This window comes from Carya illinoinensis, chromosome 7, assembly GCF_018687715.1.
Source record: "Carya illinoinensis cultivar Pawnee chromosome 7, C.illinoinensisPawnee_v1, whole genome shotgun sequence".
Classification (NCBI taxonomy): domain Eukaryota; kingdom Viridiplantae; phylum Streptophyta; class Magnoliopsida; order Fagales; family Juglandaceae; genus Carya; species Carya illinoinensis.
Window position 1 is genome coordinate 43,934,517 of NC_056758.1, and position 22,492 is coordinate 43,957,008.

At 39.6% G+C, this 22,492-nt stretch overlaps 5 protein-coding genes across 9 annotated transcripts; all 5 read left to right on the forward strand.

Moving 5' to 3' along the window:
- The first annotated feature begins 1,947 nt into the window (after positions 1 to 1,947).
- LOC122315482 (protein PHOTOSYSTEM I ASSEMBLY 2, chloroplastic) lies at positions 1,948 to 3,881 on the forward strand. Its single transcript, XM_043131402.1, has 4 exons — positions 1,948 to 2,385; positions 3,305 to 3,364; positions 3,498 to 3,544; positions 3,662 to 3,881. The coding sequence occupies exons 1-4, from the start codon at positions 2,221 to 2,223 to the stop codon at positions 3,747 to 3,749; spliced, it is 360 nt and encodes a 119-aa protein (XP_042987336.1). The 5' UTR covers positions 1,948 to 2,220; the 3' UTR covers positions 3,750 to 3,881.
- A 146-nt stretch (positions 3,882 to 4,027) lies between these two features.
- LOC122315483 (V-type proton ATPase subunit G-like) lies at positions 4,028 to 22,487 on the forward strand. Of its 5 annotated transcripts, XM_043131408.1 has the most exons (7): positions 4,028 to 4,518; positions 12,343 to 12,481; positions 12,632 to 12,732; positions 12,918 to 13,074; positions 18,635 to 19,751; positions 20,897 to 20,999; positions 22,142 to 22,487. In XM_043131408.1, the coding sequence occupies exons 2-4, from the start codon at positions 12,394 to 12,396 to the stop codon at positions 13,068 to 13,070; spliced, it is 342 nt and encodes a 113-aa protein (XP_042987342.1). In that variant the 5' UTR covers positions 4,028 to 4,518; positions 12,343 to 12,393; the 3' UTR covers positions 13,071 to 13,074; positions 18,635 to 19,751; positions 20,897 to 20,999; positions 22,142 to 22,487. The 5 variants fall into 5 exon arrangements, with proteins under 5 accessions (XP_042987342.1, XP_042987341.1, XP_042987337.1 ...); XM_043131407.1 differs by lacking the exon at positions 20,897 to 20,999 and having other exon boundaries at positions 18,632 to 19,751; XM_043131403.1 differs by lacking the exon at positions 20,897 to 20,999.
- On the forward strand, positions 6,481 to 7,446 carry LOC122316436. Its single transcript, XM_043132953.1, has one exon. It carries the CDS (start codon positions 6,481 to 6,483, stop codon positions 7,444 to 7,446), a length of 966 nt encoding a protein of 321 aa, XP_042988887.1.
- LOC122316437 lies at positions 7,652 to 10,536 on the forward strand. Its single transcript, XM_043132954.1, has 3 exons — positions 7,652 to 7,793; positions 8,030 to 9,738; positions 9,880 to 10,536. The coding sequence occupies exons 1-3, from the start codon at positions 7,652 to 7,654 to the stop codon at positions 10,534 to 10,536; spliced, it is 2,508 nt and encodes an 835-aa protein (XP_042988888.1).
- Positions 16,622 to 17,782, forward strand: LOC122316438 (uncharacterized mitochondrial protein AtMg00810-like). Its single transcript, XM_043132955.1, has one exon. It carries the CDS (start codon positions 16,622 to 16,624, stop codon positions 17,780 to 17,782), a length of 1,161 nt encoding a protein of 386 aa, XP_042988889.1.
- Positions 22,488 to 22,492: the final 5 nt, after the last annotated feature.

A 22,492-nucleotide genomic window follows, 5' to 3' on the forward strand; every position in this document is an offset into this window, starting at 1 on the left:
TATATACAATAATTTTATTTGAAAATTTTATACCACACATCATCCACGTGATATAATTTAATTTAAAAGATCAATTTTAAAAATTAATACAACTCAAATTATGTTATGTGAAGTCCAAAGCATATACTCTCTAGAGCAACCACTGACAGCTGCATGCTCTCTGTATTTTGATGAGTAATGAAGGAAAGTCCAGTTAGAATAAAAATACCAAACTGTACATACGAACTCAAGTGATATTGAACAAGTAGAAAACGCATGATTCCTGTCGTAAGGGAAAGCTTCAAAGGCCTTATTTATTTATTTATCGAAGACAATTGTAAGAAAGCCATGATATTGACTCATGTATTTTCTTCCCATATCTGATTGGATTGAATTGGTTCATGGTATCAACCGAACGCGCATTGCCGTCTTGTTTCCTCAATTAATAATTTACATGATCTTGCATGAAGAATGACACCTTGCAATTTCGGTTATCCAAGTTCTTTCAAGTCTGCCCTCCATTCCATTATATGGTGTGAAACCTTTTGTAACCCTCCTTTTGTAACCCTCGGCCCGTTCGATTACAAAAGGTGGTCCGATTGGGTTTCGCATCCTTGTATGCCGAAAAATATTTTAGTGACTGTGGAAAGCAATTTGTAATGGCCTTAGTGTGGATGACACGATAAAAAATGTGGGCATCCCATTGGTTTCGAAATGTGACTGCTGCATCGATGGGGGTTATGAAGACCTGGATCATGTTTTGATGTATGGACAGATTGCTAAAGAGATTTGGAGAAGAAGTTATGTGCAGGTGGGGATGTTTTATGTGGCAGGTAGGAGTTGGAAGGAAATGGTGGAAGCTTGGCTACGTAAAGCTACTAGGAAGTCTCAAATGGGACAACTGTTTGGCCTTTTGCCGACAATCATCACATGGTGTTTATGGATTAGGAGGTGTCGAGCTCATATGGAAGGCATTCAAGATCCAGTAGACAAGGTCTGGAAAAATGTGTTATTTTTGGTGGCTCATATAGGGGAGAAACTTCATTCTGGCAAGAGTATCTCGTGTCGGGATGAATCCATGTTGGTGGCTTTAAATATTCCTATCAAACCGATTAAAAAAAAGCTTCCAAAATTGGTGTATTGGAGGAAACCAGAGGCGGAATGGATAAAACTTAATGTTGATGGTCACAGCCGTGGTAATCCTGGTTGTGCAGGAGCACGTGGAGTGGTGAGAAATAAGGATGGGAAAATGTTGTTGGCGTTTGCGAGTTCACTAGGGATATGTTCGAATAACTATGTGGAGTTGATGGGTCTTTTACATGGTCTTCGGCTTGTGAAAATCCTGGGGGCCTCTTAGGTGATTTTAGAGCTTGATTCCCTTGTGGTGGTTAACTAGATTAAAGGTGCTAGATGAAATTTATGGTATGTCGAAGAATTTTGGGAAGAAATTGTGGAATTGTTACAATTGTTTACTTATCGAGTGCAGCATATTTATCTACAAGGTAATAGTCCACTGATTGTTTGGCTCGTATGGACTATCAATAAAATTGGATTGTCATCTTCTTAAAAAAATAAAAAATAAAAAACCTCGACACAGCAGGCGTCCCTAAAATTTATAGAGATTGACCAAAGTTTTAGAAATCATGTTTAGATGAATCTTAGAAAGATCCTTGTATGGTGAAACATACTCTATCAAATTTATTTGAAAACGAGAAAGGTAAGTTACAAGATTTAGATGCGTAAATATTGCATAGGCACTTGATTTTTTTTTTTAAAAAAACATATCCCACCATAAAGTATATTTTTTTTAATGCTTTTATGATTGAGTATTTTTTCTATAAATGGATTATACAAAGATTATATATATTTTTAAGACGAGAAAGTAATCCAATTTTATTGATAATACTCAAGAATTATATACTTTATTTACGTACATATCATTTATATGTCAAAAGGGTTTCCTATTCCTATCTAGTTAAGTACAAGTGTCGAGAGAGAGAGAGAGAGAGAGAGAGAGGAGTGGCTCTGGTTTTAGCATTGGTGGGTGTGATGAGGTTATTATTATCCACTAGTGCCAAATTCAACTTGTAAGGGAAAAGAAGCTACTCACCCCCAATAATCCTTTAGGGTCCGGCAACTGCAAGGCCAATCTCACAAAAACTCTCTCTTTTTCATTAAGAAGATCGTCAAATATCATCATATACTGTGTTTTTTTTTTTTTTTTTTGGCTAATTAAGACAGATGGCCGAGCTCTCTCTGTGTTGCAATAGCTTGACTCCCCGAGCACTACCACCACCAGTTCAGCATCCTCGGTCGAGTCCAAGGATACCTACAGGTGGCTTAGAGCAAAGACGTGGAACAAGAGCAGCGTTTGCAGCTAAACCTAGTGGATTTTCGCTTAATTCGGTATTACACTTTTGATTTATAGCTCTAGTTTACGATTTTTGAACCACGTTTGTTTCCCTCTCATGGCTCTTACTTTTAAAGAAACCAACTATGGTCAGCACAGCAAATAGTTTGTCATATTAATATGAAGTGTGCAGACTGCAGAGACAGTTCCAATATCGCTTGCCTGTGTAGAAATTAAAACGAGTGATCATTACAGCACACTCTAAAAGCATACCCATTTCATAGCTTGGCGTCTTGTTCTTCATATATAATGTCACCAGCACAAATCATCAACTCTTTTAATCACACTTTTTGTAATTCTTTAGTGGCATCGTGTCACTTGTGAACCCTAATCAGTAACTTAATTAGCGAGTTTCGGTCGTAGAAACCATACCACAACCTGTTCAAAGCTCTGCTAGCCTAATTGTGGCTTCTATATTGCATCTGGGTCCGAAATCGAAAATCTTGGCAAAAGAGCCCTGCATTTCCCATCTTTTCATATGCCCAAAAAAATATAAAACAAATCTCAAAGTACTTCAAACAGATATACAAACAAGCCGGCAAGTTGAAAGCTTTTGGTAGGTTTGATTTTATCCTTGGCGTGGTTAATTGTATGTGTTTGACAGTAACGGGCAGTCTCAATATTGCCTGTGTGTGAGAAAGTCAACACCATCTCTCTGCATGAGAGAAGGAGAGCAGATGAAGAATATGGAACAGCCAGATCACTGTTTTATCATTTATGAGAAAGAACCTAAAAAACCTTTCGATCGGGAGTTTCATTGACTGGATCATAAATTACGTGAACACAAAGGAGCGACCTACTAAGCAAAGAGTATCTTCGAGTTATATCTCCATTGCTTTTACTGGTATAAATATAATGCAAATTCGAATTTAGATTATGTATATTTGCAATCGTTTTTTTTCAAATGGTGTGCAGATCTCGAAAAGTTGCCAAACATGTAGAGGAAAAGGTGCTATAGAATGTCCCGGCTGCAAGGTACGTAGTTCATTTTATACATCGTAAGGGGCCGAGGCTCTGCAGGGGATCATTAAGATTTTATTTATTTATTTGGCCTGGACTTGTGCTTGGTTTTCGATATTCTGAAGCTAAATAATTTGTTCATCTGCAGGGAACAGGAAAAAATAAGAAGAATGGAAATATTTTTGAGCGCTGGAAGTAAGTTCATTCTATTTTTGACGAATTCGCTTGGCTTATCTATGAATTGAAGAATCTGTAGTTTATCAACACTTGTTCTTTTCTATATTAGTTTTTAATTAATGTGCATTGCTTTAGATGTTTTGACTGCCAAGGATTCGGGCTAAAGAGTTGCCCTAGCTGTGGGCAGGGTGGGCTAACGCCAGAGCAAAGAGGAGAGAGATAACGGTGCTTAAGAACTTCCAAGTTGTTTAAAGGATGAACGTTGATGCATGTTACTGAAAAATTATAGCACATTGAATTTATACATTGTGCCTATTTATGGAAATTCTGAATATTTGATGAGAATTGATAGAAATCAGGATCTGTAAGGAGTCTGAACTTCGCAGTTCGCTAGCTACAGTTGTCCCCCTCAATTGTCTCGACCTGCAAAACCAAGTGTGCTTATTAGAAGAGACGAGAGCGTGCAGTGTACAACACCATCCAAATACAGGAAACTTGTGAGCACTATTCGGGAGAAAGATGTAGAATTGCTGCTCCCTCCTGACTAATTGGTGGAACCGATGAGGGAATTAGGGGGCAGAGAGGGTAGGTGTGGTGTGTGGGTGTTGGAGCCTACTGCCTAGCTATCATCTATCCACTTGGTAGTTGCCAACACACATCTCTGCAAAATAAAGAGGGAGATGAGAAAGTTCAAATATAAGCTCTGCGCCTTCAAAAGACTGTTATATATAGTGTTTAGTGCATCGTGATGATACGGGTGGTTAATATATATATATTAATTAAATACGGTATGTATGAGAGAGAATGTCTCAAAATGTACGTGGACGCTTATTGCGTAACATGACGTTTTGACTAGGAAAACAAACTAACCAACCCCGTTAACCAAGCAAAGCCTCTCTCTCTCTCTCTCTCTCTACAGCCACTCTTCCTAGCGGTTGGGGCAGGCTTAATTTCCATGTAAGTAATCGGCCCTGATCGCCAATTTCATTCAGGTATTCATATCTTATGTTTTGTCATCTGTTTGTGATTCTCTGTTTTAAATCATCGGCCATCTCGTGAAGATTCATGTCCTTCTCTCATTTGTTCGATTCCTTTTATCGCATTAATTATAGATCGGGAGAGAGGAAGAATTAGTTGCTTGCATATTCGAATAGTTCATCGTCTTTCGGAAACCATGGAACTACTGCATTTTATTTGTTATGTAATATTTTCTTTAGTCACGTAAAAAATATAAATTGAATGATCGATACTCCAAACATTATATTCATAACAATGGGTTTTTTTTTTTTTTAATATCGAGTAAGCTATTGTTTTATGGGATATTATGCCCTCCCAATGTGCATGTTGTTTGTTTGTCTTTCCATATGGTTTTCAAGCTTTTCCTTTGGAATGGTTTTGACATATTCTTTTATTTCCTTGAAATTACAAGAAAAGGAGAGTGGCTATCCATTTTTTAAAGGGTTCTAATTCTATTGAGATAAAATTATATGATATATTTTCTCGACTAATATGAAATCTACCCACTCTGATGGATCGAGTTTGAGAGACTAATACAGAGAGACAATTGGTTACCAACAAACTAATCAGACAGTCATAAATTTAGAAAGATAAGAACCTAATTTGGAAATATCACGGCCAACTAATTTGGTCAATGATATATAGAGTTTCTGGACGCTGGAGGAGGGGTTAAACATAGGTGAATGTCATACATACATATATATATATATATATATATATATGCATGTGTGTGTGTGTGTAAAGCTAGCTAGGAGCCTAGGAGCTTATTCGACCAACATTAATTCGTACGTATAAGGATACTTAATTTTTTCTTAAGCACACAAATATATCATTTAGATAATGAAAAACTAGATACATGAAGAGGGGATGAGGTTTCACAATAAATACTCCATTACAACAACCATAGTGCTAAAGTGAAGGAAAAAAACGGGTCTTAGAATCAAATATTTGCTCCCCGCTCATACCGTGCAAAGAGGGTGCCGTCTTAAATGACAGTTTTTTACAGTTTGTATAACTGTTCGAGAACTTTGAAGCCATCAATGGAGGCGGTGGAAACTGAAAGTGCTATGCGGTTTGTTGTCTTGAGATGTTTCCTGGACTGCGGTGGGCCAAATGTCTTCACATGCACCTGTGGAGATCATGCGTTAGTGGTTGTAAGATGAGGTGGGATAGATCTGGAAGATCTTGAGGTGAAGGATCTACTGGTGCGATGCGTGTAGATGATGGATGCATCATGGTGCGGCGACGCATGAAGGCCACGCACAGAGTAAGTCATGCGTGAACATCACGAGCCAAGATTTTGGCAGCTAGGGAGTTGCGTGGTGGAGCGTGTGTCAATAGTCAGTCGCTAGAGTGCGGTAGATTTGACCAAAACTGAACCGAAGGAAAAGAAAGAAAGAAAACACTACTACAAAAATATATACGCAGATCGATACTAGAAAAGAAATGGAGAGAAGGATGGGAGCCAATGCTACACCCTCATCTTCAGTGGAAACACTCAAAAAGGAAGAGTAGTTTTTTCTAGATTGAATGAGGAGCTTCTCTTTCTAACTTGCAGAAAAAATGGGTACTTAATCAACTGGACTAGCTTAATTTTATGCATATATAATTTTTTCCTCAAGGCTTGCTACATCTGATTGTATACAGTTACTGTGGAATTAATAGGCGAGGGTGTCATTAAAAACCTCAGTACTGATTAAATCAGCAAGAAGATGATCATGTAGCTAGCTAACGTTGATTTATTTATTCCTTATCGATCGAGCATCATATTGTTTTAAAAGATGATTTCTCGTACGTAAATGGCGTCTATTTTTTTTTTTCAACAATAACATATCCAACATCAACCAGAGAGGGAATTCTGGAGAGAGAGCGAAAGTTCGTACGAGCGAAATAGAAAGCGATACTCTGTTTTTAGGGTTGGGTCTCCCCTGAGGAGTATGGCAGCCGCCGGGGGCCTAAAGGGCTCGCCGGCAAGCTCCAGGCCACGGACCTTCGGGAATATGGTCTCGCAAATGCCGATTCCCCTTCCCGAAGTGGTGGTGCCGGTGCGTGCCCCAAAAGTGCTGGACAGCGACACCTATATCTGGTTCTCCCAAGATGAACTGGACCGGTCTGCACAGCCATTCAGGTACTCTCTTGTTCTTAAATTCATTCGGCAACGTCCTTCCTTAGACACTATCCGTGCTTTTATTCGAACTCGGGGGGGTTTAAATGCCCAACCAGTCGTTTCTAGTATGAAATCCCCACGACATGTTTTCCTGAGATTTGCTAAAGAAGATGACTATCATAAGGCCTATGCTAGTGAAGCCTGCGAGATTGAAGGTAGTCCATATAGGATGTTCAAGTGGTCTACGGACTTTTCAGAGGAATCAGAACCATCCTTGGTTCCGGTTTGGGTGGTTTTTCCTGGGCTTCCGCCTAACTTTTATCATGAATCCTACCTTCGAAACCTTGCTCTACCTATTGGTACTTATCTAAGAAGTGATAATAGCACTAGATGTGCCACCCGAACTGATGGAGCTCGGATTTGTATTGAAATGGATGCAGCGACGAAACCGATAGATGGTTTTTGGATTGGTGTTCCTCGGGCCCCTTCAAGTCGATACCAAGCTGTCTTTTATGCAACCTTGCCAGCGTATTGCTGTAAGTGCAAGATGCAGGGCCATAACTTAAGTACTTGCAAAAAAACAGATAAAAATCCTGGTATAGATGATATGGGAAAGTCTAGAAAGAAACGCACCTTAGAGATGAAAATAACAAAGGAAGGAGAAGCAGGAAAAGTGGAGGAACCAGCACAAGAAAAGGGGGTGAGAAGTATAAAGTGGAATGTTGAATCGGAGGCTATTACAAGGCATGAGATAGGAGAGTCCTCTGGAAAGAAGGGGAAAGAGGTTGTGCATTAGGAATCAGACTTGGTGTCAGAAAAGGAAGCTGTAAACGACGATGATTTTTTTCTAGTAGAAGAAATAGAAGAGGGGGGAGCTAGAAGAAATAGAAAAAGCTTTCGAGAAGATTCAAAGAAAGTCTCCAAGTAGAGATGAACAAGCTGAAAGGGCAGAAGATACTTCCCTTATTTTACTACAGGAGGAATTTGTATCAGTTGTGCCAATGACGTTGGAGGAAAACCAGGAAATGCAGAGTGTAGCAAGGGAAGAGCCACAAAATAAGACGGATACGGAGAACCAAGCTGTTAACCAAGTGGGGGAATTGATACCTGTCATGGGACCAGTTTCCCTATCTGATTCTGAAGGTGCGTAAGAGTTAGAGCACCTGCAAAAAACCCAGGAAATTGTCTCAGATGAAGAAATACTAAAAGAAAATAGTGAAAGAGGTATAGGTTCTAGGAAGAGGAGTTCCTTTAGGGTCAAGAGCAGGCCATCAAAATTGAATTTATGAATCCTTTCTTATATTGGAATCTAAGGGGGCTTGGTACCTCCAAAGAGCAATTGATTAAAATGATAAAGAAATATAAAGTGAATGTGGTAGCCATTGCGGAACCTTTTGTCAATAAGCAGTGTATGGTTCGGTTTCAGAATAGACTGGAGTTTGGGGGAGGTATTTCTAATGAGGAGGCTGGAGGAAAATTATGGGTGCTGTGGAATACCAAGGTAAAGGTTACCGTTCAATCCATCAAGGGTCAAAGTATCTCGCTAATGGTTGAAGAGAAGAACAAACAAATCCTCGCATCTTTTGTCTATGCTAAATGTTCATACCTGGATTGTAGAAGACTTTGGGAGGATTTGAGCTTGTTGAGTACTAGAATCACACCTTGGATAATTATGGGAGATTTTAACATTATCCGTAATAATGATGAGAGGATTGGAGGAAGGCCCAGACCGACCATTGCTATGAGGGAATTCAATGATTTTATTGATGCGGTGGGTATGATTGAAACAAAGTTTGAAGGAAATAAGATGTCGTGGTGTAATGGGCAGCAAGGAAGAGCTCGTAGCTGGGCAAGACTGGATCGTTCTTTCATTAACTCGAAACTAATGTTGGAATTTCCAGGTTTGGGGATGACCTATTTGCCTAGGCAAAACTCAGACCATTCCTCGCTAGTGGTGGCCATGGAGAAAAATGATAAACCGTATGGGTTCAGCCCCTTCAAATTCCAGAATATGTGGACCTCTCATGAGCTATTCCATGACTGTGTGCGAGGTGTTTGGTGTAAGGATCAGGTCGGACAAGGAATGGCTAGGTTGGCAAATAAATTAAAGGCTGTTAAAGGGGTGCTGAGAAGGTGGAACAAGGAGGTTTTTGGTTGGACCAATTCTCATATTCAGGGGCTTGAGGAACGAATATGTGGCCTGGAAGAAAAACTTCAGATGGGATTTTCTGAAGATGTTGAACTGGACCTGTTAGCATCAAAGGCTGAGCTGCATACATGGGAGAGTAGGGAGGAAACGAGGCTTGCCCAACAAGCCAAGCAAAGATGGCTTGAGAAGGGTGAGGGTAATGCCCAATTCTTCCGTGCTCTGTCTTCTAGAACCCATAGGGTGGTAAGGGAGATGGAAATAGGTGATAACAGATGGTTGAGGTCCCCTGAAGAGGTTCATGAGGGTGTTGTTGAATTTTTCAAGAATTTTCTGGCAGAATCCCATTTAAGTCCTGCTCCTAATTTGACTAGTTTAGTTGAACCTGTGGTGAGTTTAGCGGAAAATCTGAATATTCTAGAGCTTCCTTCAATTCAAGAGATAAAAGATGTCGTCTTCTCCATCCCCATTGATAGTAGTCCGGGGCCAGATGGTTTTGGCTCAGGATTCTTTAAAGCCTGTTGGGAGATCCTTGCTGAAGATGTTGTCGCTGTTGTCCATGACTTCTTTAGAGGTAATCCAATCCCAAAATATTTCTCTTCTTCTTTTTTGGTGTTGATTCCAAAGATCGAAAATCCAAAAAGCTTTGACAAGTTTCGCCTCATAAGCCTTTGTTCAGTTTTTTATAAAACTTGTTCAAAGCTCTTAGTGGGTTGGTTAGCACCACTGCTACCTCGCATTGTCTCCCAAGAACAAGGAGCTTTTATTCAGGGTAGAAGCATCTTGGAGAATATTAGCTTGACGCAAGAGATGGTTCAGTCCATTAATAAAAAAGTAAGAGGTGGAAATGTAGTTCTTAAAATCGACATGGCTAAGGCATACGACTCTGTTGCCTGGAAATTCCTCATTCAAGTCATGGCAGCCTTTGGTTTCTCTGAACCGGTATGTTGCCTTGTTTGTCAATGCATATCCTCCCCGTGATATTCAGTGGTTATGAATGGCACTTCAAAAGGCTTTTTCCAAGGGGGCCGTGGACTAAGATAGGGTGATCCCATTTCTTCGTATCTCTTTATTATTATGGAGGAGATCCTGACAAGACTTTTAAAGAAGAAGTTCCAAGAAGGCAAGATCAAACCTTTTACTCATGCTAGAGAGGTCCCTACTATATCTCATCTCTTGTACGCAGATGATATTGTAATATTTTCAAATGGCTGTAAACAGTCCATTCGGTCCATTTCTGAGGTGCTGGAGTTATATGAAGCTTGGTCTGGCCAGAGGGTGAATAAGGAAAAGTCTGCAATTTTTTTTGCTAATCATTTCTCCGCTTCAAGGCGCAGGGCTATTTTAAATTACATGGGTTTCTCAGAGGGTGGACTGCCTTTTAAATACTTGGGGGTACCTATCATAGCTGGGCGAATAAAGGCCATTCATTTTGAGGAGTTGATTGGAAAAATCAGAGAGAAAATTGGAGGATGGCCGGCGAGATTGTTGTCAAGTGGCGCAAGACTGCTGCTAATTAGACATGTGCTTAGTAGCATTCCAGTTCACCTGTTATCAGTGCTGCAAGTCCCAAAATCTGTCCTCTCCAGCATCAATAAGTGTTTGTCTGATTTTTTCTGGGGCTACAAGGATGGAAAGCCTAAAAAGCATTGGAAATCTTGGGACATTATGTGTAAGCCGGTAGGGAAGGTGGTGTGGGGATTCGTGATTTGCATGAAACTCAGAAAGCACTACACATGAAATTTGCGTGGAGACTACTAACTGCAAATTCTCTTTGGGCCAGCTTTTTCAAAGCAAAGTATGTGAAAAATGACCACGTCTCCTTAATTAACCCAAACAAAGGTAGTCGGTTTTGGAAGATGGTGATAAGGTGTGTTCCACTCATTTTAGAGAACTCTAAGTGGAGACTGAGAGAGGGGTCAGTTTCCTTTTGGCTTGATAAATGGATGGGGGAAGAGACACTTGGAGAAAGGATGCCAATATCTAGGTATCCAAATATGAAGGTTAAAGAGTGCAAGTTGAATGGGGCATGGGATATGGAACTATTAATAAGCCTAGTTAGAGAACCTAAAGCAGGGAAAATTTTCAGATTTTTGAGTCGTAAAAAAAAAGGTGATGACTTACTTGTGTGGATGGCCAAGGAAGATGGGATTTTTACAACAAAAAGTGCATGGGAGGTCTTGAGGATAAAATCTCCAAAGAGTAATTGGGCACAATGGCTGTGGCACCCAAGCCTTCCTAAAAATATTTCCGTTACTATGTGGAGAAGTGTCAAAAAAGCCTTAAGTGTGGATGACCATATTCGCCAAACAGGAATTCCTTTGGCATCAAAATGTGACTGCTGTAAAATTGGTGGATATGAGGACCTCAATCATGTGCTAGCTACGGGGGAGATGGCTAGATCTATATGGGAGAGGTGCGCAAATCAGGTTGGTATGCCGCGGAGGCTATATCAAAGCTGGTATGAGTTGGTGCAAGAGTGGTTCAGTAAAGCCTCTAAATCAACCACGAAGGGACTGCTACTAGGGATAATTCTCTCTATTGTCACATGGCAATTATGGCTTAGAAGATGCAATGTGCGTATGGAAGGAAGAGTCATTAGCTCAGAAGAAGTATGGAGGAAAATAAAATTCTGGATTGTAAAGTTAAGTGAAAAACTCAAAGCCACTAAGCCTTTGAGTGCAAGAGATGAGGAGATTTTATTGGAGCTGAATATTCCCTATAAATCCCCAAAACTGAAACCTTGTAAGCTGATTAGGTGGGTTAGACCAAACATGGGCTGGTACAAGTTAAATGTGGATGGGAGTAGCCGAGGCAACCCGGGCATGGTAGGAGCTGGAGGGGTGATACGTGATAGTGAGGGGAGATTGATTTCAGCCTTTGCAGTTGATCTTGGACAAGGTACTAACACATTTGCTAAATTCCTTGCTCTATTACATGGCCTCAGACACATTAAACAGAAGAATTTTTCTCAAGTGGAAATAGAGATGGATTCCCAGGTGGTTATAAACTGGATCAATTCATCCTCATGTGGGGTATGGTACCTTGAAAAATTTTGGGAGGAGCTTATGGCCTATTTATAGCAAATCATGTTCACTTTGAAACATGTCTACAGGGAAGGAAACTCAGCTGCTGACTTCTTGGCTAGGTTGGGATCCAAAGGAATCAACAAGGTTTGGGAATCCTGAACCTCACTTCCTCACTTGTTGAGAGGAGTGTTGCGTACTGATAAACTTGGGCTGCCATATATTCGGTGCTGTCACTAAGTCTGTAGCAAAATCTTTCTGTTTTAAGTTGTTTTTCTGCTTTAAGTTAACAGCAATGTATGTAACTCTGTTCTGGTTTTCTGGTTAGGGATCAATGTTTTTTTCTGGCAATTTTAGCATGTTGTTTTGTGGCTGGGAAAGAGGTTGTAATCTCATGCACTAAGTTTTTTTGCTTAAGTTTAATATATTGGGGAGAGGTCTCCTGTTAAGGGACCCCGACTCTTTGATCAAAAAAAAAAAAAAAATGGCGTCTATTTTTTCTAATTAATACTCTCAGCAGGTTGAGGTTGCATATTTAATATAGCTCCTACATTAATCATAAATATATAAGATGGATTCCTTTAGAGGACAAGGAGTCATTCAGATGCTGTTAACTGCGGAACAGGAGGCCCAACACATCGTTTCAAGTGCTAGAAACTGTAAGCGCCTAAATTTATACGTTCCACCTGCTTGTCCATAATTATTAATTAATATATCAAATTAATAGCTGTCTAATTAATTAAGAGTTTCATATTACTACTGATCTTGAAGATTCATATGGATCTCTCACTTTGCCTTTTATTAATCAGTAAAGATAAAAAGGTTGAAGCAAGCGCAAGAAGACGCAGAGAGGGAAGTGGGACTCTATCGCTCTCATCTGGAAGCTGAGTTCCAAAAGAAAATCGCTGAGGTACCTCAATTTGTATTAACCATTCTTGTTTCCATCAACTCGACGTGTTCAATGTCTTTTATGAAATTCTTATGATCGTCGCGACCATGAATTTTATAAATCACTTTTTTTGGGTGTGCGTGTGCAAGCAAAACATGAGATTTTCGAGTTTAGCTAGCTTAATTTTAAGATTTTGTTATTTATAGACTAGTGGGAGCTCTGGGTTTAATGCAAAACGGCTTGAAGTGGATACTGAAGTGAAGATTCAAAACTTGAAGGAATCAGCAGCTAGAATCTCATGTGATGTGATTGGCATGCTCATCAAGCATGTTACAACAGTGAATCTCATGCACACATGAAGGGGTTAGTTTAACTATTTTCATCAACTAACATACTAGCTAGCAACATCTTATAGTTTTTGTTTTGAGTTGGTTAATAGATAGGGCAAAATTGTAACCTTTCGGATTCAAAAACTTCAAGTCTTGCATAGCTAACCCTTTCTCGATGCTAGAGAAAGCTGGACAGTGGCAGCATGCACTGGTAAACAGCTAGCCCGATCAAAAACTTCAAAATAACTAGGCAGATAAATGTCTGGGCGAAAGAAAGAAAGCAGGAAAAGTTATCATGTCGGTCATCATCACCCCCCACCTAAAATAGTTTGTTTATGTAAATTTCTACCTGGACATATTGACGACACAATCACCGACACCAAATCCTCACCATATTTTCAGCAAGTGTTCTTTATTTGTAAATATCAATTATTTCCATACTTAGTCTAATTTCCTTACATTTGGTTATTTCCATACTTAGTTTAGTATTTCCAAACTTAGCTATGCTCCTTGTAATTATTTAAGCCATCCGTGTATCATTGTAATAAGCAAGCTTTCTGAATAAAAGTGATTCTATTTTTCAATTCTTGACATGGTATCAGCCTAACCACGATCCCTACCCGAGTCCTACATGGCCTCTTCTTCCTCTTCCCCCTACCTCCTTCATCCTTCTGATTCACCTAGTTTAATCCTTGTTTCTGGCTTTGTTACAGGCGACAACTTCCCAAAATGGCAAAAAGCCATGACCCGTGCACTCAATGCCAAAAACAAACTCAGTTTTGTTGATGGCTCTCTCCCCACCCCTAATCCTAGTTCTCCCGAATACAACCAATGGAATCAAACCAAAGACATGGTTCTTACCTGACTTTTGAACTCCATCAGTCCATCTCTAGCCAACTCACTCAAATTTCACACAAACCCACGTGATGTTTGGGTTGATCTTCAATCTCGTTTCAGCCACAGCAATAATGTCCGCCTCTATCATCTCAAGCATGCCCTTTCCTCCCTGCACCAAAATACCAACTCCATTCATGAATACTACAACCATATCAAACAACTATGGGATGAATTAAGCCATCTTCAAAACACCACTGACCTCAAGGATATGCAAAAACAAGCTGATGATGAGCGTGTTTTTCAATTCCTCCTTGGCCTAAACGACTCCTTTGCCCAACTCAGAACCCAAATCCTTGCTATGGACCCCCTTCCTTCAATCACCAAAGTTTTTTCTATTTTATTTTAGGAAGAGCAGCAGCACCTCCTTCAACTCCAACCACTACCGGCGGATTCCATGGCCTTCGCTGCCAACTCCAACCACTCACGGAGCCACCTCCATTGCACCGAGTGTGGAAAACAGGGCCATACCCATGATCGCTACTGGAGGGTCATCGGCTACCCACCAGGCCATGACCCACGTAACAAGCCACGTCCCTCCATTCTCGACAAACCACCATCTGGTTTCAGTCCGGCCTCCAATCAAGCCTCCTGCTCCACCGATTCTCCTCCCCTCCTCGGATTGACGCCGGATCTCTACCAGCAACTATTGGATCTGCTCAAACCGAAACCCACTCCTTCAAACTTTGTTGGTAGTGTTGCTTCTTCCCCTTCTTCCTTTGATCGACGCTAGGACTGGATTGTGAACAGTGGCGCCAGCGCCCACATGTGCCACGACCGGCACCTGTTTTCCTCTTTGGAAAACCCCCCCTTCCCTTTCGGTGAAGCTACCGAATGGCCATACCCTTTCTATTAAGGGTATCGGCACTTGCCCTTTATCTCCCTCCCTTACTCTTTTAAATGTCTATTTTATCCCTAATTTTCATTTTAATCTCTTATCTGTCCCTCAGCTCACCTCTCACACGAATTGTACTGTTTCTTTCTCTTCTAAAGATTTTTTCTTTCGGGACCCACAGTCGACGAGGCTGATTGGAGCGGGTGATTTTTACAATGGGCTTTATGTGCACCGACCCAACAATATTTTGGCTTCTTCCGTGCAATCCACTATGAATAAAAACTTATGGCACCGACGCTTAGGTCATCCTTCTCGCCTTATTATTCCCCAATTATTTAAACATTTTCATGTTGTTTCGGATTGTGATGTTTGCGCACGTTCCAAGCACACTCGTTTGCCTTTTTCTTCTACTGATAATAAAAGTACTTTTGCTTTTAATAGAATATTTTGTGACATTTGGGGTGGCTACCACACTTCTTCTATTTGTGGATCTCATTATTTTCTCACTATTGTCGATGATTTTTCACGCACTACTTGGCTCTATCTTATGCGTTTTAAATTTGAGACATATGCCAATCTCATGCATTTCTTTGCTCTTGTCCAAAATCAATTTAATACCACGGTTAAAAAAATTTGCACCGATAATAGACAAGAATTTCTTTCGTACAAATTTCAAACCTATCTTTATACTCACGGCATTATTCATGAGCGTACCTGCGTTGAAACCCCTCAACAAAATGGTGTTGCGGAGCGCAAACACAGGCACCTCTTAAATATTGCTCGTAGCCTTCGCTTCCAAGCACACTTACCCCTCAAATTTTGGGGCGAGTGTGTGCTCACTGCAGCATATCTTATTAATCGTACACCCAGTCGCATTCTTCAAAATAAATCCCCTTTTGAACTTCTTCTCCACACCATTCCCAATTATAATCACCTTCGTGTGTTCGGTTGTCTATGTTATGCCCAAACCCTTCGTGCTCATCGAGATAAATTCTCTCCCCGTGCCTCCAAATGCATTTTTCTTGGCTACCCCAGTAACCACAAAGCTTACAAACTCTATAATCTAGACACACATACCATTTTTTATTCCCGCGATGTCACTTTCCATGAAGACATCTTTCCCTTCCAAGATCTCCCTGATCTTTCTCTCTCACCTTCTTCCATTCTTCCCTTACCTGTTCCCGAACCTCCCTCATTGACCCCATCTCTTCCCCCTCCCACCGATCTCACAACCCCTTCCACTCCTACCACCATCATGGACTCTTCCTCTCTTCCTCCTCCTTCTCGTCCTCGTCGCACTACCACTCGACCTGCTTACCTCCAGGATTATGTTTGTCCGACTCTACATACAGAGCCCACGACATCATCACTCGCTGCATCAACCTCAGGTACTGCTCACCCTTTATCTGCTTTTCTTTCTTATTCTCATTTTTCACCCTCTCATCTTACATATTTACATGCTCTCACCACTTCTATTGAACCTTCTTGTTATTCTACTACCCTTCGTCATTCCCATTGGCGCGACGCCATGACTAATGAGCTACGTGCCCTTGAAGCAAATTCTACCTAGTCCCTTGAACCTCTTCCTTCTGGTAAAAAACCCATAGGTTGCAAATTGGTCTTTAAAACCAAGCTCAAAGCCGATGGCTCTGTTAAAAGATATAAAACTCGCCTCGTTGCCAAAGGCTACACTCAAGTTGAAGGGCTCGATTATCATGAGACTTTTGCCCCTGTTGCAAAAATGACTACTGTCAGGTGCTTGTTAGCTATTGCTGCCACTCAGCAATGACTCATTCACCAACTTGATGTCAACAATGCCTTCCTCCATTGTGATCTTGATGAAGAAGTATACATGACACCACCTCCCAGATATTGTCCTAAAGGGGAGACCCGTGTTTGCCGTCTACGCAAATCCCTCTACGGTCTCAAACAGGCATCCCACAACTGGTTTTTTAAACTAACCACTGTGCTTCTTGATGCAGGTTTTATTCAATCTCAAGCAGATCACTCTTTATTTACCTTGGTCACCACCATGAGTATCACCATTGTACTTGTCTATGTTGATGATATTCTGGTTGCTGGCAATGATCTCTCCAAAATAGAAGACTTCAAACGTGTCCTCTCCACCAATTTCAAAACCAAGGATCTCGGCCCCCTCAAATATTTTTTTGGTCTCGAAGTTGCTCGTTCATCAAAAGACATCTTCCTTAATCAACGAAAATATGCTCTTGATATTTTGAAAGACATTGGCCAACTCGGCGCCCGGAACGCTCCCTTTCCCATGGAACAAAACTTGAAACTCAACAATCAAGATGGCACCCTTCTTTATGATCCAAGCTCCTATCAACGACTTGTGGGCCGCCTCATCTATCTCACTATCACTCGTCCTGATATTGTCTTCGCCGTGAACATCCTCAGTCAGTTTATGCATGCTCCCCGCATTCCTCACATGCAAGCCGCCACCCGTGTTCTCCGCTACATCAAAGGCAGCCCAGGTCAAGACATTTTCTTTCCATCCTCCAATACCTTACATGTTACTGCCTACACTGATTCTGATTGGGCCAGCTGCCCCACTACCCGCCGCTCCACCACCGGTTTCTTCATTCAGCTCGGCACGAGTCCTATTTCCTGGTGTACCAAAAAACAAACGACTGTCGCCCGCTCTTCCACTGAAGCTGAATATCGAGCTATGGTCGTTACCACATGTGAGCTAACATGGTTGAAACAACTCCTCACTGACTTTGGTATCTCTCATCCTGAACCTTTCAGCTTGCATTGTGATAATCAATCTGCTCTGCATATTGCCCATAATCTCATGTTTCATGAATGCACCAAACATATTGAGATTGATTGCCACATTATTCGAGATAAGATCCGGTCTGGTCTACTCACTGCAGTCCATACGTCATCACATGAGCAAATTGCAGACATCTTCACCAAAGTTTTAGGCCGCGAACTCTTCCATCATTTTCTATGCAAGTTCGGCATTACGGACCTTCATGTGCCAACTTGAGGGGGAGTATTGACGACACAATCACCAACACCAAATCCTCACCATATTTTCAGCAAGTGTTCTTTATTTGTAAATATCAATTATTTCCATACTTAGTCTAGTATTTCCAAACTTAGCTATGCTCCTTGTAATTATTTAAGCCATCCGTGTATCATTGTAATAAGCAAGCTTTCTGAATAAAAGTGATTCTATTTTTCAATTCTTGACAGGACATCATGTCAAGTCTGTGAAGTTTGGTTTATTTTTGTAGCAAATCGATTTGGTAACTTGACTTGACAATAATTCGTTACGGTTTTATGGTAGAGTTTCAATGAGTCTTTTTGAGGGCAACGTTTTGGTATGAAATTTTTTTGACCTTGTGGTTCGATAAATCTAAACAGAAAGTTAACTCGATGTTTGTATAACAAATTATTCAAGCGAAATTTAAATAGAGAATTCACTTGATACTTGCTCAACATGTCACTCAAACCAATATCAGATAGAATTCACTCAAGCAAATAACGTGATAATTGAAAAATTAGGACTTGTGTAATCCTGTATACATGTATATATATTTATTATGAACAGTATAGCCGGTTGTAATAGTGTATTTCATTTTAAGTATATTTTGTCATTTCTCAAGATAATAAAATCTTCTGTAGTTTTATAGATGTAAGTACATTGTTAAACTATGTAAATTTGTGCCATGTGATTGATTGTCTTATTTTACTTTACTTTTTTGTCATTGTTTTTCACAACAACTTAATTAGATGAGCAATGATTCTATATATTCATATATCTTATTTGGTCTGATCCCACAACTTTTTGTTTGTTTTCTTGGTAATACTGATTATGTTGTCGTGTTTTAAGCAGGCAGCCATAATGAGCAAAGAAGCCAGGAACATAATATAAATAACCTGCAACTGCATGCTGCATATATAGAAGGCCGTATGGTATCTCAATAAGCATATTTTTCTATATTCTTTCTTCTAAAGCCTATTAATGTAGCCTTCTGCAATTAATGATCTTTTATATTCTTTAAAGTTCTTGCAATCTTACCCATTTATTTTTGTTTCCAAACCTAGTCTCATTCTTTTAACATTCGCTCCGCAGTTACTGAAAAATAAGAGATCTTGTGATTAGTTGAACGTGAACCTCCATTTAGTTCTTTGTGTTTTTAACCCTCGCAAATGGATCCATTGCATCCTGCATCCATGATGGTAATGACCAATCCAAGGAGGGAAACGGATAGCAAACATGAGGTAATAAGTAGGATATAGAATGTATAATAAATAACGTGCATTTGAGTTTAAATAATTAATTTAATAACTCGAGGCTTAGGATATAAAATTTGGCAAGTAATTTTAAAGACCAAATACACTTTTTTACATTTATTATACGATGTCAATGAATTTAATTAAAAAATGACAACTAGCGAGAAATGCTTTAATTACAAAAACATCTTACAAAAATAAATTATTTTTATTACGAGTTCTTCTACTGAGTAGTTACTGTAGCAGTGCACACATCGCACTCACTCCGTGGCTGTTTTTTTTTTAACCAAACGTGCGTACGTTGCGTATGAAATTTACTTTCCCGATTTAAATTTCCCCCACCTACCTCGCTTGAAACCCCTCCTCCCTCGCCCGCGTCACGTTCCACCAACTCCACTAGGCGACGCTGCTCGTTCCTCCTCTGTCGCCCCTCGAATTTACACTTCTCGTGTCAACCCAGCACCCACGTAGTCGTCGCCCCTCCTCTGCTAGCACCCTGTGTCGCCGTCACCCCTCCTGTTGTGCCCAGCGTCGCTGCCAGCATGTTGCGATCAGTGACTCTGAAAGTTGTGAGTGAAGAATCATGGCCCCATATTGTTCGGCAGGCCCAAGCCCTAAGAAGAGTGCGAGCTTTCTCGGCCACCATGTTACCTCCATCCAAGGCCATTGTCTACGATCACCAGAGTCCACCAGATTCTGTCACCAGGTCCACCAGTGTGAGCTTTTTCATTTTTTTTCCGGTTTTCATCAGTTTGTAAACTCTTTTAAAAAATGACGCTTTTATGATGTGGGTGATTTTTGCTTCCGAAATTTCTAAGGTTCTTGGGCAAGTTTTGTGTTTTTTTTTTTTTTTTTGGCTTCCACCTCGACGTATTATTCCATTTTTTACCTTGTTTTTGCTCTTTCTTTTTTGTTGCTGTACTTGTTTTGAGAGAATCTGCCAGTTTGAACGCGTTTGGGTGAGGAGAAGATCCTAGAAAAGAAAATCTACATTTTTTGAAAAATAATAGCAATTGTCGGTTTCTTCAATTTTCCTATATTATTATTTTTGGAGGTACCAAGGCAATGCTGTCCTGATTCTTGTTTCTTAACCGGGTTGCGTTTCTTTTCTTTTCTTTTTTCCTCTTTTTTCTTTTTTAGGTTTTTTTCTTTTAAGGTTTCAACATAAACGAGAATTTCTTTTGGTAAGTGTGTCTGCATGCGTGAGAGTGAGAGGAAATTTTCTCTTTTTTTATGTAACATTTTGTGCGTTAATTTAGTGAGTAATTAAAAGAGATGCCCCAGGTGTGAGAGTAGTGTACTCACTTGAAGTTGCAAGGAGAAGTATTGCTCTTGCGGCTTGCATGCGGTGTTTTGTATTCTAGATAAAATTGTTCTGGCTGCATGGAAAAGAACACCCAAATTAAAAATTTGAAATCATGTTGTCATTTTGGTTCTTTCAGCAATGGTTCATTGTAGTTTGTTCATTTGGTACCCAAGGGAAAAAGGCATGCCATGCCAAATGGGAATTCCATCGCAATAGTACATAATGTTAGTTTATCTCAAAAACTTACCCCAATCCTTGATAAAGTGTTATCTCTGTGTTTTTATACTTGTAATATATTTTGCTTGGGTTTTGTGGCATCTGGTGGTTGAATCCATTTTCAGAAATGTTATATGCTTTAATATGTGAGATAGGAACTAATATAAAGTTTTTTTTTTTTTTTAAATGCATGTTCGCCACTATTTGGATTTATTCTGATACGAGAATGCTAGATTTTCAGAATAAGAAGAGTATGATGTTGCTTATGGTGTGATTTATTTAGATCACATACTTCATTAAGGATACTAGAAATTGATGCAATCCCATCCTTATGTGAAGCTTGAAGAAAATCTGTCTTTACAAGCAGCCTTTAATAGCAAGATTGTTGTGCACGAGGAGGTAGATCTTTTCTGGGGCTTGGGTTTGGGTTGTGCATGCCTAGGTGGGTGCACATGGTCTGTATCCCATACTGTAGTACCAGCTAATCTGTGCTTACATTCAGCTTTGACTTGATGGAAGAGTTGATGATTTTTTTAGTATCTGTTCTCTATGGTTATTACTAAGTTTTGAGTGTTCTGTCAAGTTATTACAACTGAGGTTTGTATGTTCTTTTCTGCTATGGCATTTAATTTTACTTGAAAGTTCTGTTGGCTTAAACAATATTTTTAAATACAATTAATTTGAGTTAAGATTTCTACATGATCTGTTTGCTGAGTGTATTAAAAAAATTTGAACTTTTGAATAAATTTTTTCATTAGATAAGCTGATGCCTCCATTCTTCTTGTTTTTCCCTAGCAGCTGGATTAATCAATTCATGTGTTATGGTTCTTCTTCTTTAATTAGGTATAGGCCACATAATGGCATAGTTAAAAAAAAAAATTGTATATGCACCATCGTTATGTGTCTTTGCTTTTGCTAGCCAACTTGAGTTTTTAATAGACATATAGAGGGGAAAGAATGGAATCTCATTGGATTTTCTCTCTAGCATTCCTCGACCTGGGTGTGCTTGGCCTCTTTAATCTACTATTAGAACCATTAAAAAAAAAAAAAACTACCAAAACAAAACAAAAGCATAGAAAACAATATTTCGGAGTTCCAAATGGCAAAAAAAAAAAAAAAAAAGGAGAGGCTACTGTACCTATTTCAAGAAACCACTAGCTATTCAATTGTCTAGGGGTTGCAATAGGTTCTCTTGGCATTTTATTTATGTTTCCAGCACTTTTATAATGGGTTCTCTTTTCTTTTAGAGTGTGTGGGTAGTGATATTAGTGTTTTAATTGTCTATGTTGTTGTGTGAGTACTGTAGTGATTTTCTTTTGTTGAAGAACTGGAATATGATCCAAGATAAGAAGAGAGGAAGGAGGAGTATTTCTGCTGTGGGCAAAATATTTATTTTTGTTATTCATTCTTCTATGACATTGTGGATAGAGAAGAATAGCTTTGTGTGAGATCTCATTCTTGCTTATCCACTATGTTTTGTAGTTCAATGACTTTAATCCTCTGGCTTATCACACCTTTCCTTTCTCTTCTTTATTTTCTACTAAACTTCTTATAATGAATTTTTTTTGTTTGCCTCTCTTCCAGTGTAAGCATTAGTTAGTTGCAAGACTAGCTTTATCGTTGGGAGCTTTTATTGAAGTTAAGGTGTCTGATGAGCAACAGGCAGTACTGCTATCAAAACTCTGAAGTCCTTTTGCATTCAGTTTGATGTGAAGCATAAGCAAATAACATAGTTGCTATGTTTATCCAATCAGATCTTGGTTGTAATTGTGGACAACTATTTTAGAGTGTAATTCTGGTATGCTCGGTTGTAATGCTTGGCTGTAATTGTGGACAAATCTTGGTTGTAGTTGTGAACAAATATTGTTAAGTGTAATGCTGTGGACAGATTGGTTATTGTAATTCTAGAAATATTTTGGTTGTTAGTTTATTTTT